The 17,762-nt window shown below is 38.4% G+C and overlaps 1 protein-coding gene across 2 annotated transcripts in view; it reads left to right on the forward strand.

Annotated features, from left to right (window-relative positions):
• map2k6 (mitogen-activated protein kinase kinase 6) overlaps positions 1-13,702 on the forward strand; it is a 35,462-nt gene extending 21,760 nt beyond the window's left edge. For both annotated transcript variants that reach the window (XM_055175109.2, XM_055175108.2), the window contains exons 5-12: positions 845-964; positions 1,344-1,460; positions 2,238-2,289; positions 2,516-2,643; positions 5,648-5,725; positions 8,432-8,571; positions 9,334-9,379; positions 12,063-13,702. In XM_055175109.2, coding sequence (XP_055031084.2) covers positions 845-964; positions 1,344-1,460; positions 2,238-2,289; positions 2,516-2,643; positions 5,648-5,725; positions 8,432-8,571; positions 9,334-9,379; positions 12,063-12,140 — 759 coding nt within the window. In that variant the 3' untranslated portion in view covers positions 12,141-13,702. The remainder of the gene's footprint in view (positions 1-844; positions 965-1,343; positions 1,461-2,237; positions 2,290-2,515; positions 2,644-5,647; positions 5,726-8,431; positions 8,572-9,333; positions 9,380-12,062) is intronic.
• The last annotated feature ends 4,060 nt before the right edge of the window (positions 13,703-17,762 follow it).

A 17,762-nucleotide genomic window follows, 5' to 3' on the forward strand; every position in this document is an offset into this window, starting at 1 on the left:
AGGGGACCCGTGGTGTATGTAGATAAAATAGCTCATTCTAAGGTAATAAAAACATCTGTTTCTTATGTAAGGTCTTTACACACCACTAAAAACGTAGAAACAGCGTGTTTTATTGGGAGCTTTAACAGGTTAAAGCATTCACAGTAGGGCTGTCACAATGATTAAATAATCGTCAGATCACCGCAATGATTGCACATCTCTCTAAAAACACAAGGGGGAGCTGCAGCCCCTGTATAAACGAGATAGCATTAGATTACTTTAAAAAATGTGTTATGTTTATAAATATTTACTGCCGCATTTACTGGCAAAAGATTTAACTTAAAAAATCACAACAATCTGTGAAAATGATTTCATTAACAATAAAAATTATGAGAATTAAATGTCAAAGCAATAAACAGGCAATTAATCGTCATAATCATCGGAATTTATTAAACAATTATAAATTTTATAATCGTGACAGCTGTAATTCACAGTGTACATGTAAGCAGTGCATGCCCGTGTTACAGAAGTAGAGATGAGTCTATGCAACATCTATACTAAATATATCTATGGCTCAAACTGCCTGATTACCTCGTTCAACTGTGATGATATGATTGGTTACATGTTTTCAAACCCTGAAATCCGTGAAATTTGGAAAACTGCAGTTTTATGGAGAAAATACTCTGCAATGGTGCCGAAAAATAAATTGTCTAATTGTTTGTCTTAAAGCATATTAAAAACACATCATAGACATAAAAACAATATTTGATTTTCACCACAGGGGGACTTTAAATCTAAATATATTTTTTTAAATGATGAAATGCATTCAATAATTGACAATATGCTCTAAATGCTCTCCCTGAAGCGCATCCGGGCCACAGTAAACACACAGGAGCAGAAACGACTGCTGATGGATCTGGACATATCGATGAGAACAGTCGACTGCTTTTACACTGTTACCTTCTACGGGGCTCTTTTCAGAGAGGTACAACCACACGCACATCAAACCACTGCGCACAGCAAGGGAAAAACCGAGCGCACTTAACTCATGAGTTGCATTTGTTGATGCATATGATGTTATCAACGGCAGATTTTTATCGAGCGTCTACTTTACCTAATGAAGCGCTATATATATACACCATGCACAAAGCAACACTGGGGGTCGAGCAAATCCTGCAATCTAAATAGGTTTCCTCACGTCTGGGCTTCACTGTTATAAGTCAAACCAATAGAAAAGTTCCACAGGAAGTCCTACAATGGGAATACTATTAGTCATTTTCCTGCTGTCTCATTTGTATGACTCTGTTGTTGTTGTTATTTCTCGCTCTCTAATGCATGATTTTACCTGATTGGTCGGTTTTTAGGGCGACGTGTGGATCTGCATGGAGCTGATGGACACCTCTCTGGATAAGTTTTATAAGCAGGTACACGAGAAGGGTATGGCCATACCCGAGGACATTCTGGGCAAGATTGCAGTCTCTGTGAGTACAGACTCAATTTCTCTGTTTCACAAATACTAATTTATGAGGATTTGTGGCAGCTAGAGTCTGAATTTCCTATACCGTTCCTGTAGCATTCCTATAGCTCAATTGGTAAAGTATTGCATTAGTGACACAAAGGTCACGGGTTCAATTCCAACACGGGTACTAATAAAAATGCATTGGAAGTTGCCTTGGATTAAGCCAAAAATTGGTAAATGGCTGCAACCCAAGTTTGTCTTTGTGCACGCCTGTTATACCCCATCACTTGTTTTTGACATTAAAGGAGAAGTTAGTAATTTCTATTCCTCTATCAACAGAAATGATGATTGTTTTGAGGCAGGTGAATCAGACTCTGTCTGATTGGTTCAGTAAATAGATAGTCCCGCCCCAAATGATGCATTATGCCCGTATTAAAATGGCCGGATTACATTAGGGCAAGTTTTTTTTAAAGCAGCTGTAAAATTGTTCAAAGTAAGAGTTATTTTTATATTTAAAAGAATTAACCCTTTATTGCTATACATAGTAAAAGTGCAAAATTTATATTCTCTTTCTTATCTCTTCCACTTATTTCACCAAAAAGCGATATGAGCATAGAGCTGTGAAAAGATTGGTTCGTGATTAGAAGAGCGAAATCTCCTAACTCGTTAATACAGATTTAATGCTTAATACTTTTATTTGCATGCCCAGTACCTGAACACATGAGATCATTTTAACACCATCTAATTCTGAGCCCCTGCTGATCTGTATTGAGTCTGATGTTTTATATCCCCGCTGCAGATCGTGAAAGCATTAGAGCATCTCCACAGCAACCTGCAAGTGATCCACAGAGGTAAGATGAGGCTCGAGCGAGCGCTTTGCTCACTTTGCTTTTACAAACTGCGTTTGATTTCTCAGGTGTAGGTGTGATAAGACTGGATGATAAACTTCTGCTAACAGCTTCTTCAACTCTCTCTCTCAACTTCTTTCTCTCTCTCTCTCTCTCTTTGAGCTTATTGTACTGTGTATTTAAGTAACATGCTTTCTAGTTTTAATTCTTTTTGTCTGCCCTTTTCTAGATGTAAAACCCTCTAATGTCCTGATAAACATGCAAGGGCAGGTGAAAATGTGTGATTTTGGCATCAGCGGGTATTTGGTGGATTCAGTGGCGAAGACCATGGATGCCGGATGTAAGCCATACATGGCGGTAAGCATTTTATTTTTATTAATATATTTACATTTGTGTGCTCTTAATTTTTGCATGGCACTAGGCTACACTAGGCAGTTGTAGTGGTTAGAGAGTTGGGTTTGTAACCCAAGAGTTACGAGTTCGAGTCTCATGGCTCGATGAGCAAGGCACCTTACCCTAATTGCTCCACGGGCGCCTGGGATAGCTGCCCACAGTTCCGGGTCTGTGTGTGTTCACGACTTGCTGTGTGTGTGTTAACTATTCACTGGATGGGTTAAATGCAGAGGTCACATTTCGAGTGCATACTTGACATGCTTGTCACTTTCACCTCTTAGGGGGCGTGCACACCAAGGCGTTTACGCTGGCGTATGTTTTTAATTGTTTCCAATGGAAGCGCCACACTTTTCAAGAGTGCCAACTCTGAGTGAAAAGCTTAGCTCATCAATGGCGCTTTTCACTCGGCCATCCAATCACAGTGGAGTAGGGGTGGGACAAATATCACAACAACTTACTGGTGCATTGTTCAACGACTGATAAACAAAGCAGAAGTATTAAAGCAACCAAAGCCCTCAGCTTGGAAAAAAAGCTGGCAAGCGCCAACAGTTGGCATCCGCATGGTGTTTTAAGCGTTTTAAACGCTTTGGTGTACACGTCCCCAAATTAACTTTTCAATGGTCTAAGCTGATACACTGTAAAAAGTTAAAGTTGGATTAAATTACTTCAGTTTGGTAACGCCTAACAATTTTTTTCAATAGTATTTTTTAAACTTTCCCCACCATTGACAAGTTAACTTTGGCAGGGAAACGTTTTCTGTTAATTGACAATGACGAGTTTTTTCAGCAATCCGTATCTCCGTTATTATCTACCAGGTGGCACTGTTACCCAACTTATAAAAACTCAAAATTTGATATTCTTTAAGAAACCTACCCATATTTTAGAGGTGATGATAAGAGAACAAATGAAGATAGGATAATTTTTTTTAGGGGTGCACGATATATCGGCCGACATATCGTTATCGGCCGATAACTGCTTATTTTTAATATTATCGGTTATCGGTCTGATAGCAAAATTAGGCCGATAAATGAAAGCAGATAAATCATGGATTATTTTGGTTTGTTTAACCACTTCACTTGCTCATTGCTGGCCATGTGGAGTTTGGATTGGTGCTTTCTGTGACATAGCACGAAGATGACATGTGTTGCGGGCTTAAGAAGAGGCTAGTCTAGTGCAAAGACAAGATGTCCGCGGTCTGGGAATTTTTCATTGTGAAAATAATGAATATTTATCTGCCTATATATGTATATGTGTGTGTGTATATATATATATATATATATATATATATATATATATCGGTTATCGGCCCCCAAATATAAAGAGTTATCGGTATCAGCCAAAATTTCCATATCGGTGCATCCCTAATTTTTTTTTTTGAAAGCCAGAGGGTCTGTTCTTTCATTTGATATATTGTATGTTTATATATTTAAAGAAGAACATTTTCTTGAAGGCGTTAAAATTTGTGAAAATCGTAAAAAATGCTGGCGCCGGCCGGCAACTTAAAAAAAAATGCTGATGGAGAAAGAGCTAAACTTTTTTTTACCTAAAATGAGAATTTAAGTGTTACTAATAAAAATATTTTTTTAAATGGATACAACTTTCACTTTTTATAGGCTATTAATAATTAGACGTAGATATATTTCAGATACAGTTTGTAAAAACCCCGCTCACGTAATATTTTTATGGTCTACTATTTTTTTTTTTTTACATAATATTACCCTATATCAGTGGTTCTCAAACTGGGGTCCGGGGCCGCAAGATGATGCCAGGGGAGCCCCAGTTTTATGACATTTTATAAAATACATTCATTTATCATAAAAAATGTGTAATTAAACCTAAAAAAAAAATAAGGCTACTAATCAACAGCACTACTTTGTATAACTTAATATGTTTTGTTTAATTAAAATGTAAAATTTTAGAACAGTTTCTGTGATACATTTTCTTTGGTGGGGCCGCAAAGGAATGCACCGTACACAAGGGGGGTAGCACGTGGAAAAAGTTTGAGAACCACTGCCCTATATAATGCACTTTGAGAAAACATAACCTTGATATCTTCAACATAGTCTTTAACTTATTCCCCGCCAGCCTTTTTTTAAAAAGTTGCCCCCCAGCGTTTTTTAGTGATTTTCATACATTTCACAAAGTGCCTTCCAGGAAAATGTTCTTCTATAAATATATAAGCATACAAATATATCAAATGAAAGAACAGACCCTCTGCTTTCAATCAAACAAACAAACAAACAAGCAAAACGGAAAAAAGTTTCATCTTATCTTAATTTGTTCGCTTTTTATAACCTTTTATATATGGGTAGGTTTCCTCAAAAATACCAAATTTTGAGCAAAAAGCTGAAATAATTGCATTTTTTAAAGGAATATTCTAAAACGGACTCAAAATGGTTATCTAAACAAACACAGAGTTTTACATGTTGAAATATTAGTTTTTGCTTCATTGACGAGATAACTTGTCAATGGTGGGCAAAGAGTAATTTATTTGTTACGAAGGTAAGATTGATTATAATCCCATTATATTGTATAAACAAACATCTATGGTCAGAAAATAGTTTGGCTTTGGCAGTACATGAATATTTAATTCACTATACTGTGCTTAGACCCAGACCTCAGGCTTAGCTCCATTTTAAGAGACAATGAGATGTTGATGAAGTCTGAGTGCTTGGAGAATGAGACACTGAGGCTCCAGAGATTTCTCCTGAAACTTCTCGCCTCAGGCTTTAGCTCAGAGTCTCCATACAGACAGAATTCAATTGTGCCTCTAGTAATGCACAGCTGGATCTGTACGGATGTGTAAATGGTATAAATATCAAAAGGAGACTTGTGTCTTCAAGGATAGAATGTAGTACAAGCGAGTGTAGCATTCATACCGCTGTTTCAGACTCCCTCAGTGTATCGTCTTCATCAAAACACACTTTATCTTTTTCCCACAATAACTGTTTTGCTTTTTGATTCACAGCCTGAGAGAATCAACCCAGAAACCAATCAGAAAGGCTACAATGTCAAGTCTGATATCTGGAGTTTAGGAATCACAATGGTATGTCTCTCACACCTCAAATACTTGGATGTTGTTTTATAATTGAGAACACTGTTAATGTATACGTTCAAATATTCATTTCATTTATATTCACTTCTTGGTAATGCTGAGGTATAACACCAGGTACACACCACAAAATGTTTTACATGTTATGATTTTCAAAATGCGATAGACCACAAAGACACAAAGCACACCACACACGAACAAAGACAGCACACCACACACACACAGATTTCCAACCAGAGTCTCGACTGTGAACACAGGAAATCTCGCAAAATCTCACCAGACTTCAGAATAAGCATAGTGGACGATATGCAGGAAGAAATTTCAATGATAGTGTTATGAATGATTTTCACATAAAATTCAAGGAAAAAGAAAAGGGTTTTGGTGAAGTCATGGTGAACATGGTCTGTACAAGTTCACTTTGCATCAACTTCACTTTGTGCTGCTTCCGTCTTCCATCATCTCGCTTTCTGATTGGATATTGTTTCATTTCATGATAATCTCAAGAGCGTGCATGCATTTGTTTTCGGGGTTCTCCCCACACATCAGGATTTCTGATCGTTAAAATTAAACATGCCGGCTTCGACGGTCTTCTGATCAGGTTCAAACACTCTTAACACACCTCACACCAAGGGAAAATCTGATAAGATAATCTGTAGAACCATCAAGATAATCCGGACATAGCTAGGATTGTCGGAAGGGGGGAAATCATCAATTTCTTAACATATTGAACAACATTAGTTATCATAAACTAACCATGAAAAACTTGAAGAATTGACACCTTAACACAAAACCAGTCATACGTCGCACGGGTATATTGTAGCAATAGCCAACAATATATTGTAAGGGTCAAAATTATAAATTATAAATGGTATATATATATATATATTTATAAAACGGTTAGTTCCAATCCTTGATTCTGATTGGTCAATAGGTGTGCTTTATTCACGATAAAACACTGCTATGACTGCTTCACCCAACGGTTCTATTTAATATCACTGCGCCCTTAGCAACACCCTTAGCAACACATAAACATATAATGAGACAGGAGCCGTTTCTCAATACCAAGTACGCCAAGTTCGGACTTGTGTCCTTCCTAGTTCGGACTTGCAAGTTCAGACTCGGAAGAACGAACTTCTGACGCGAAATGCATTCGGGGAAACTTCGCTGTCATAAGTCCACACAAGTCTCCTCTGATGCATCCTCGATAAAATGGGCGGATCAAGAACACATCCGGGGATTTTATGTGAACTTGGGCTTGATGCGAACTTTGAATTGGAACAGTACTTGGGCCGCGACTGATGACGTTTCACAAGTCCACAAGAACGCAAGTACAGACAAGAACGCATATTGAGAAACGGCTAAAGTCTGAGAACAGTTTGTTGTTTTTATTTGAGCTTTCATGTTATTGTTCGCAGTCAGGGACTATTTTTTTCTAGCGGAAGGAATGCATTTATTGATTTAACTTCATGAAAGTTGCACTAATATTTTTTTTACTTTAATATTGTGTGGTAACCGTTTTATAAAAGCAATAAGGTACTCGAGGCAAGTGCTCCGCTTCGCGTCGTGCCTAACAACGCCCTTCAGCCGTTACTTATTCACGATACAGCACAGCCTCTCGTACCTTATTGCTTACATATATATATATATATATATATATATATATAATATATATATATATATATATATATATATATATATATATATATATATATATATATATATAAAATTTTTTATACACTTTAGTAATATGCGTTGCTATGGACTTTATTTGGACAACTTTAAAGGCAAATTTTCTTAATATTTAGTTTTTTTTGCACTCTCAGATTTTCACATAGTTATATCTTGGCCAAATATTGTCAAATCATAACAAACAGAAATGGAAAGCTTATTTATTCAGTTTTCAGATAATGTATAGATCTCAATTTAAGAAAAAAAAGTGATCTAGGGTCAAAATGTATTACTCTTGTTTCATGTTAAATTCAACATTTTCTAATACATATATAAATTCAAAAGTTCTATTTGGGAACATTAGTTAATGCACGGTGAGCCAACATCAATGACCAATAAACTTTCTGTATTTATTACTTTGTTAGTTCATGTAATACAACTAAGTAATAAATGCCTTAAGAAATACTGCTTATTGTTTGTTCATGTTAGCTAATGCATTAACTAATGTTTATAAATTTAACTATATTCAAAAGGGTGTACTAATTTCAATAAGATTTTGTTAATTGCAAATACAAGTTATAAAACATTAAAATAAGTCATGTATGAGATGCACCAAGGCAGGGGTTTTCAAACTGGGGACTGGCAACCCACAGGGGGCCTCCAGGAGATTCTAGGGGATCCCCAGAAAATTTCAAAAGAAAATTGTAAAATTGATTGAATCTGTGTTTATCTCTTATTTTTTGTTACATAATTTTTTAATTATTTGCTTTGTATCTATCTAGTGTGTTTTTCTTATTACAGTCCTTTATCTCATTTATTGGGGGTTATAAGACAGGATTTCATGTAAAGCTGCTATGAAACAAGATTTATTGTCAAAGTTGCTGCAGTACAAATACATTTGATTTGAAAATGTATCACTTCATGTTTTTATGTAACTGTCATGCAACATTCATAAAATCAGGTCTTCGTCTTCTGCGTAACGCTGTAATCTGTGATGAATATATTGTGAGGTGTGTTTCTTGATGTTGTCAGATTGAACTGGCCATTCTGCGGTTCCCCTATGACTCATGGGGAACACCATTTCAGCAGCTCAAGCAGGTGGTGGAGGAGCCGTCCCCTCAGCTGCCCGCGGACCGATTCTCATCTGAGTTTGTGGACTTCACATCACAATGGTGGGAAAGACTTCATACACGCACACAAATGCACAATAGGGTTTGACCATAAGAATTTTTTTGCAGTATTTTTTTGCCGATGTTTACCTACCCTGCCAACGTTTTCATTGGCCCATCGCAGGTATTTGTAGTTATATAATTTATTAAAGAAATATCCTTATTGTCAAGCCCTGCACGTACAGTTATACATTTTAATAGTTAAACTGTTTGTGTAGCTCAATTAGAAGAGCAATGTGTTAGCAGTGCAAAGTTCATGGGTTTAATCCCAGATTGCACACATACTGATAAAATCTATAGCTTGAATGCTTTGGTTAACATTTTTGGAATCATAAATATTTGTATATTTTAAAATATAGCTATGCATTAAAATGCACATTTTTGCGTGCTTTAGGTTAGACAAAATCAGCATTATTTTGCATGTTGTTTGTTTCAACCACCTAAAGCAGGCTTTACAGAGTCATACAAGTAATTCGGCTCAGGATGTGTTTTTAGTGACACGCGTGGGCTGACGGTAAATCCGTAGAATAGCATTTCTTTAGAATAACACCACTGACACCACATAGTTTCATGAAAGTGAAAAGACTCGTGCCTTGACTCTGCATTGTGTAGTAGGAAATCGAACAGGATGTTGAAACCCAGATTGCATCCTTTTTTTCACATCATGTGGGCACTGCGTTGAGGTTACCGGGCGCTTTTGCTGCAGCTGTCTGTGTCTGACACGTTACTAACGCACGTGTCTGTTTTTGTCTGCTTGTGTTTCAGCTTAAAGAAGAATTCCCAAGAGCGGCCAAATTACACAGAATTAATGGTAAGTTGTTTTGTAGGTAACAGTTCCCAGGTTTGCCTTTAGATGTCAGCCTTGCACTTTTAATGGCCATTCAACTGCACACAAAAAATTATAGCAGTAGAGACAGAAGCTCAGAGCAGCTCTCTGATGCTTTTAGGTAATGCTTGACCATTTTTTTTTTTTACTTTTTTAGCCTTGGAAAAGTCATGATTATGGACATTTCTATAGTGCATATACATTTTTTTAGATGCTTCTTTGTCTTTCTAGATATCTTTGTCTTTCAGTGCAGTTTCTATACATTTTTAGAACTTTTTTTATTTAGTTACTCTTATTTAGTAATTATAAACTGGAGATGTCAAGTCTTATGCCACCATTAGGTTATTTTTGCAATGGTTTATATAATTAATTCTCAATCTTTTTATTCAAATACAACCAGGAAATACATGAAATTTGTGCACAGTATATAGAAATATGAATAAAATTAAAAGTGTCAAGTATTTAGTGTAAGCTCCCTTACACTTGAGCAATAGCAGGAAACTGTAGGCTCTCTTAAACCTTAATGAAATGAAGTCCTAATTTCTAATACTGACTTTCAGGACTTCAGTCTCCTTAAAAGATTAGAAAAATAAAGATGGATGGTTTTTAAAACTTTAACTAAAACACAAAAGCTGATGGTGGCCTAAGCTTTAATACTGTGAATTCATTGTTCACTGATACATAGATAATGTATACATGTAGATATAGAGAGAGAGAGAGAGAAAGAGAGAGACAGAAAGTTGGATGGATGGGTAGACAGAGAGATGGATGGGTAGACAGACATAGAGAGAGAGAGAGAGAGAGAGGTATTAATAGAAGGATGGATAGAGAGATAGATGTATAAAGAGATGGAGGGATAGAGAGAGAGAGACAGTAAGATGGATGGGTAGAGAGAGAGAGAGCGATGGAGAGAGAAAGAGGGATGGATGAATAAAGAGAGAGATAGAAAGATGTGTGGGTAGACAGTAATGAATGGGTAGACAGAGAGAGAGAGATATGGATAGAGAGAGATAAATTGATAGAAGGATGGATAGAGAGATAGATGAATAGATATATAAAAAGATGGACAGTAAGATGAATGGGTAGAGAGAGAGAGAGAGAGAGAGAGAGAGAGAGATGGATGGATGGATAGAGAGAAGGATGCAGAGAGAGAAAGAGGGATGGATGAATAGAGAGAGAGAGAGAGAGAGAGAGAGAGAGAGATGGGTGGAGGGATGGAGAGATGGATGCATAGAGAAATAGATAAAAAGAGGGGAGTGAGTGAGGTGAGTGAGTGAGTGAGTTGGATAGAGAGACAGAGATGGATGGATGGATAGAGAGACAGACAGAGATGGATGGATAGAGAGACAGACAGAGATGGATGGATAGAGAGATGGATAGATGACGGATAGACGGATAGATGACGGATAGATATATAGAGAAATGGAGGGATAGATATATAGAGAAATGGAGGGATAGATATATAGAGAAATGGAGGGATAGATGGAGAAATAGAGATGATAGACAGATAGATGAATAGATATACAGATAGAGAGATGGAATAGATATATAGAGATGTGAGGATAGATGTATGGATATATAAATGGATGGATGGATGGATGGATGATGGAGGGATAGATGGATGAAGGGATAGATGGGAGGATGGATAGATGGATGGAGGGATAGATGGAGTAGATATACAGATAGAGAGATGGAATAGATATATAGAGATGGAAGGATAGATGAATGGATATATAAATGGATGGATGGATGGATGGATGATGGAGGGATAGATGAATGGAGGAATAGATGGATGGAGGAATAGATGGATGAAGGGATAGATGGGAGGATGGATAGATGGATGGAGGGATAGATGGAGGGAGGGATGGATGGATGGAGGGATTGATGGATGAAGGGATAGATAGATGGAGGGATGGATGGATGGATGGATGGATGGAGAGAGGGATAGATGGGAGAAGGGATAGATAGATGGATGTATAGATGGAGGGATGGATGGATGGAGGGATTGATGGAGGGAGGGATGGATGGATGGATGGAGGGATTGATGGATGAAGGGATATATGGAGGGATGGATGTATGGAGAGAGGGATAGATGGGAGAAGAGATGGATGGATGGATGGAGGATGGATGGATGGATAGATGGAGGATGGATGGATAGATGGATGGATAGATGGAGGATGGATGGATAGATAGAGGATGGATGGATGGATAGATGGAGGATGGATGGATAGATAGAAGATGGATGAATAAGTGGAGGGATAGAGAGATGGATGATAGAGAGATGGATGATAGATTGATGGCTAGAGCGATGGAGAGATGGATAAAGAGATAGATGGAAGAGATAGATATATAACATTTTCACTATTATGTTTGTTTAGACCAGGGGTAGGCAACGTCGGCCCTGGAGTGTTAATGTCCTGACAAGTTAAGCTCCAACCCTGATAAAACCTTGCCTACCTGTAGTTATCAGGTGACTCTTTAGACCTTGATTAGTTGTTAAGGTGTGCTTGATTAGAGCTGGAGCAAAACTCTGCGGTACATCGGCACTCCAGGACCAACGTTGCCTACCCCTGCATTAGACACGTACATGCATTTGCTTTTTCTATAAGCAAGCACCTCTAATGATTTTTGCTAAATATTATCGCTAAAACTCTTTTCCCACATCCAGCAACATCCATTTTTCACCCTCCATGACTCCAAAGACACCGACGTGGCTAGCTTTGTGAAGAGCATCATCGGGGACTGAGCACGTCCCTCTCGGCAAACCTGACGTGTTGCCGCGGGGGGAGACGGGACTATTTCAGAAAAAAGCACCAATAGCAAGACTTAACACCTGTAAGACACGCCCACCTCAGCAGCGGTGCGCAAGCACTCAGGAGGGTCCGGGGAGAGAACACAAAAACTGAGGGGGGCGGGACGTTTCCAAGCAACACACAGGAGTAGGGCCCGGGACGAGATCTTGGCGCGCGTGCGCACTTATGCGTGGGTTCGTGTGTGAGAGCGATTTATGTGCGTGTGAATTATTCGCCTGCCTGTATGTGCGTACGTGTGCATGAAAGGGTTTGACTGTCCCGAGTCTGAATTTCAACTCACACTTTAGCGGTCAATCTCGGCTTTACCTCTCAGTCCAAAAAGCAGTTTTAGCATCAGGTGAGTCTGTCATAAATGTTGAGTTTCCCCACAGGCACTTCATCGTGTAAAAGTATTCAGCAATGTTACCAACACGCCACGTCCGGTTCTGATAAATCCTATACGAAAAATGAAAATAAGAGAGTGGTATAGATATATTTATCTATTATCTAGATATGCATATATACTCAAATTGTTTCTTGAATTTGTTAAACGAGTACATGAGGACAATATACTGTGTTGGCTGTGAGTTATGGTTATTAAAAAATGGATGAATGAAACATCTCTTTCTTCCCCCCTCTGAATTTTTAAATGCTGTCGAAATGGTAAGGGTCGGGAATTAGACCCGCCGAGCTGTCCCTGAATCAGATGTTAACAGACAGAAGGGCCTTACTGCAGTGTGTGTGTGTGTGTGTGTGTGTGTGTGTGTGCTGTCTGCGCGTGTGAATGCATGTATGTGCTTTATTTGCTACTATATACAATGATGATTTGGGGCAAAAGGTATCTTAAGTTTGTTGGCTACAACTAGTTGTCTCTGTTCTGAGCCAATTAAATGAAATTATCACTCTTTCCAACTGCAATCCAACTGGAAAATTACTATTATTTTATTATAATTATTATTATTATACACAGTGCGTATGTATTAACAGTAATGAGGTGTTCTGCAGATTCTGTTTGTGTTGTAACTGCTGTTTTTCCTCATTTGAAACTTGACAATTTCTTTTTAATTTTACGGTCGTGAGTGATTGATTTATTTTTTCTTTTTTGTTCAAATGAGAGCGTGTACATGTCTGCATATTTTATGTTAAAGTCTGAACACACGTAGCTGACACTTATTTCGAAGCTTCACTGTGATTTGGAAGCCTGATTTTGTGCCTCTATTAAAAATGCAAAAAAATGTACAATACATCAAAACTGCAAACCCCACAATGCTTCGCTTTCCACAGGTTTCAGTGGCGACGGGTCTGTTGCTTTGCTCTCTGGGCTTCTGGTTTTACTCTTGTAAAATTTCTGTAAGGTGAAGATGACGAATGCGTGCGAGTGTTTGGGATTTTTCTCTTAGTGTTTTTTTTTGTTCGTTTGTTTATGTCTTGTGACCACTGTATACAGAATGGATAACACTGCTGATTTGCCTGTAATCGTTATATTGTTTGATCCAAACATAAAAGTTCTCTCATATCTTTGCTGCTTGTTTTTGATGTGAGGTATAAGTTGAAATGAAATCAGTTTTATCCTTAAATAGTTGAAGCTGAAAAAGTTTATCCATTGATCTTGGTTTATAATTTAGCAAAATATTCTTTATATTTGTGCATTAAAGACGTGTTGTCAAACTGCAACGTTTATTATATTTAATGAAAGCTGTCATAATCAGGTTCCTTATTTTACCCCAAAATCTTTTTTTTCCATTTAAAGAAGATGGAGCCTGAACAATTATTTGGTTTACACAAAATATTACTTTTTATTATAACTCCCACCTTCCTCCAAAATTTCTTACATTTGAAATAAAAGTTTGATTATTTTTACTGAAAAGCAAAATGTATTATTTGTTTAACTTTTTTTATGATTTATGTACATAGTCTAAAAATTGGTCCCTGCGGCAGTACCCTAGTATAAGTACAGATATATATGCATTTGCACCAATATGTAACTTTGCAGTGCTAATATGCACTCTTTGGTACCAGTATGTAACACTGATGTGCCATCTTTAGGTGCAAAGGTGTACTTTTTGAAATGGTACCGCCCCAGTTACGACTAGGAACCATTTTTTCTGACAATGTACAATTATTTGTTTAGTACAGTAAGGTACTTTTTTACAGTAATTGGAATCAGTATAATGGGATTTACTTTGTGTTAAAGGACACAAGATGTAAGTCTCAGGTGTGCCCAGAATGTGTCTGTGTAGTTTCAGCCAAAAATACCCCAAAGATCATTTGTTTAGCATGCCCAAAATGTCCCATTTGGCTGGGAGCAAAAAAGCGCTGTTTTAAAAACAGAGAGTGAACACTTTCAGTTAAAATAGATTGGATAATACAGTCCAAGAAAATAGTATATTGGACAGAGAACAACTCGCTGAGGGTGAAAACTATGATAATGTGGGACTGTAAGTGGGTGGTGCTTTATCAATGTGACCTCACATAGGGCGTGTTCCAGTTCATGCGGCACTGTGCAGACCGATTGGCAAGGTTTTGCTGCTTCCAGTCGAAGGAGAAGCTAAAGACAGAGCCGTCAAGCGGACAACTGCTGCTTGCCGTAGTGACGTGTGTGTGCCGTGTTTCCTTTTTTATAGCGAATGAAGTGAATTAGAATGTAAATTTGTTAAAAACAAACCTTTTAATAAAAAGTTTTATTTATATCAAATATTTTATTTGCTGCTTATAATGTATGCCCGAAAATACTGGGAAACAAGCCACATAAAACATATTTATGCATATTAATGTGTTTTATCTGTTATAAAAACATTTTATAAAAACCCACATGATTGTTGTCATCAGTGAGGGACCAATCCCAAATAGCTGTGTCGTCATCAGAACTCTGTGCAGCCGCTCTAACTTAGTTAGCAACGATGCTTTTGGGAACGCACCCATGGAGAGGCTGCGCTGGCTGAACAGCCGGCTACTCTCGAAGTACTTTAAAACCATACGTCCTTTAGCGCCAGCTCAAGTCAGACAAAATTACTAACCGGCATGCACTGCTTCAAGTCAGCCGCCGACCTGTCTGCACAGCGCCTTAATTGAAGTCAAACACACCTATTGATAAGAGGATCAAAACGTTGGGTGCATCCCAATTCAGGGCTTGGGTCCTTTTAAGGCCGCGGACTTTAAAGGCAAGGCTCCATATTTGAAGGCGGCAGCCTCTAAAAGCCACAAAGCGAACTGAAATGAGACGGTCTACTCTAGCCCATAGATATGTATAAAGGCTAGGTGTCTTACGAGTCTCTAACCCCATCACCTGGTGGCCATCTTTCTACAGGCAGCTTGCTCACTCGTAGCATTGAGTTATGTTTTGCAGGTATTTTAAAATGACCATACTTGCTCAATTTTCAACCAATTTTCATACGGTTTGGTTTCTTACAAATGTTATTAACGTGGCTATAATTTTTTTATAAATCTTTTTTTAGTATAGTTATGCAGTGTCATAGGTACATCTTTGACGTTTATAACAAACCAAACGTTTGAAAATTGGTAGAAAATTAAGCAAGTTATGGTCATTTAAAAGTACTTGCACCATTAAAACTCAATGCTACAAGTGAGCGAGCTGTCTGTGGTAAAGATGGCCGCCAAATGCGGACGTTCCACTCAACTGGCCAGCAGCGTGGGCGAGACATCTAGCCTTTATACATATCTATGGTCTAGCCTGTTCCCGCCCACTACGCTTGTCAGCAGGACACAACAGCTGAGACCTATAAGACTTTTAAAAATAAATAGGCTATGGAGACAGATTTATCATTTTATTTTAGAAAATATAAAACATTGATGCAGATTAAACTATCCAACACTATGTAAAATTCAGTAAAACGCAACACGCACAATATTGCAGCAATAATATTTCACATCACTAAAACATCATGTATAATAGTAAAACAGTCAAGGGGATCGCACACCGCCGTTCTAAAAAAATCGAACACATTGTTTTCTATGAGGATACGCACACCGGCGCCGCCAGGTGCCGCCTGTCCGCACCACCCAGCTGTGACTCAGGAAGTTGTTCAAATCCTTGTCGTGCCACAGAGCGCCACTAACATAGTTTAACATTAAATAACATCATATTTGTCCCAAATCATTAACGATTAACATTGGCTGCTAACGTATATTTTACATTTTGAAGTAGACGCTATCTGAAGAAGCTCGCGCTATTTAACATGCACTTCCAGTTTACAATACCTCCGAGTTGTCCTAGGCACGACGCGGCGCTGCGTGTGCGATCCCCTTTACAAGGACCTTTAATTAGCAAAATATACACTGTTATTTAACTACAGTTTTGAACGTTTATTTCAAAATACTCAGGCGTCACAGACGCGCATTGAATCTTGGGATGGCCAGGGCTGTGGGGGGTACATCTATGGATCCTTGGTGGAGGCTTGTATGTAAAGGAGCCTTCGAATTGGGACAGCCTTCATTGCAGTCCGGTGACGTCATTGGCCCTGTCCCAAATGACGCACGTCATGTGTACTTTTGGTTTCGTGTCCTTAAATTGCGCATGCTCGCTTAGTCTACGAGTCCGTAGGGTGTCCCATCTGTCATTCTTACGCTCCAAAGTGTGCTCATCAGCGCCCCCTTTGCACCCTTGATGCGCACTTTACCAACCCAGAAGTCCTTGCGAAAGAGCTATCAGACCAATCAGACGACGGAAGGGAGGAGTTCACACTGTAAATTCTCTTCCTATTTCCGGCGTGACGCTCAAGTCTGTCCCAAAATACGACTCTGGTGCGCCCACGTCAAGGGCCCCTAAGGTCTGCACTACATGATGTCATCAGAGTATTGACTGAGGAGGTCCACAAGTCTGGAGTATGCTGTTTGGGACAGGGCCATTTGCCTTCAAACACGGCCTTGGAAGGCCGCAGCCCCTGAATTAGGATGCACCTGTAATGTCTAATGAGACTGCTTTGGTTGAGGATTTAAAAAACATGGAGCAGGTGGATTTTTTCATTATAGGGTGGTTGTAAAAGTGGATTTTGTATAATAGGTGCCCTTTAATGCAAATATGTTTGTGTGTGCGTATATTATTACATATTTTATTAATTTTGGGGTGAAATGTGACATGTTTTTGTGAGCATTAACCACCTGCTCAGGTTTTGTAGCTTGAGTTCAATGCAACGCAAATAATATCAAAGCTGAAAAGTGCAGGAAGTGACCGCTGGATGCCATCCAAAATCTCTTTCTCCCATTCATCCAGATGAGTCTTTCCAGGCATCATGTGTTACACCATTAGATGATTTTTAAGTGGATGCAACCATGAGCTGACAGTAGAAGTGATAACATTTGGCACAAACCCTTTGAAAATGACATTTTTGTGGTCTGTGGAATAAGACAGATCTCCTTTCCTCTCCAACGGTCTCTTCGTTTCTCATTCATCCCAATTTCATCTTCCATCAGTCCTATCGACTCCTTGTGGCCTCACATTACCATCTCTCGCAAATAGCTTTTTGCAGACAACATGATGATGATGCAATAGTTTTGAGGAGGAATGAATAGATCAGGAATATATATTCTTTATTAATCAGATACACAAAAGACCTCCA

This window comes from Misgurnus anguillicaudatus, chromosome 4 (assembly GCF_027580225.2).
Source record: "Misgurnus anguillicaudatus chromosome 4, ASM2758022v2, whole genome shotgun sequence".
Taxonomy (NCBI): Eukaryota; Metazoa; Chordata; class Actinopteri; order Cypriniformes; family Cobitidae; genus Misgurnus; species Misgurnus anguillicaudatus.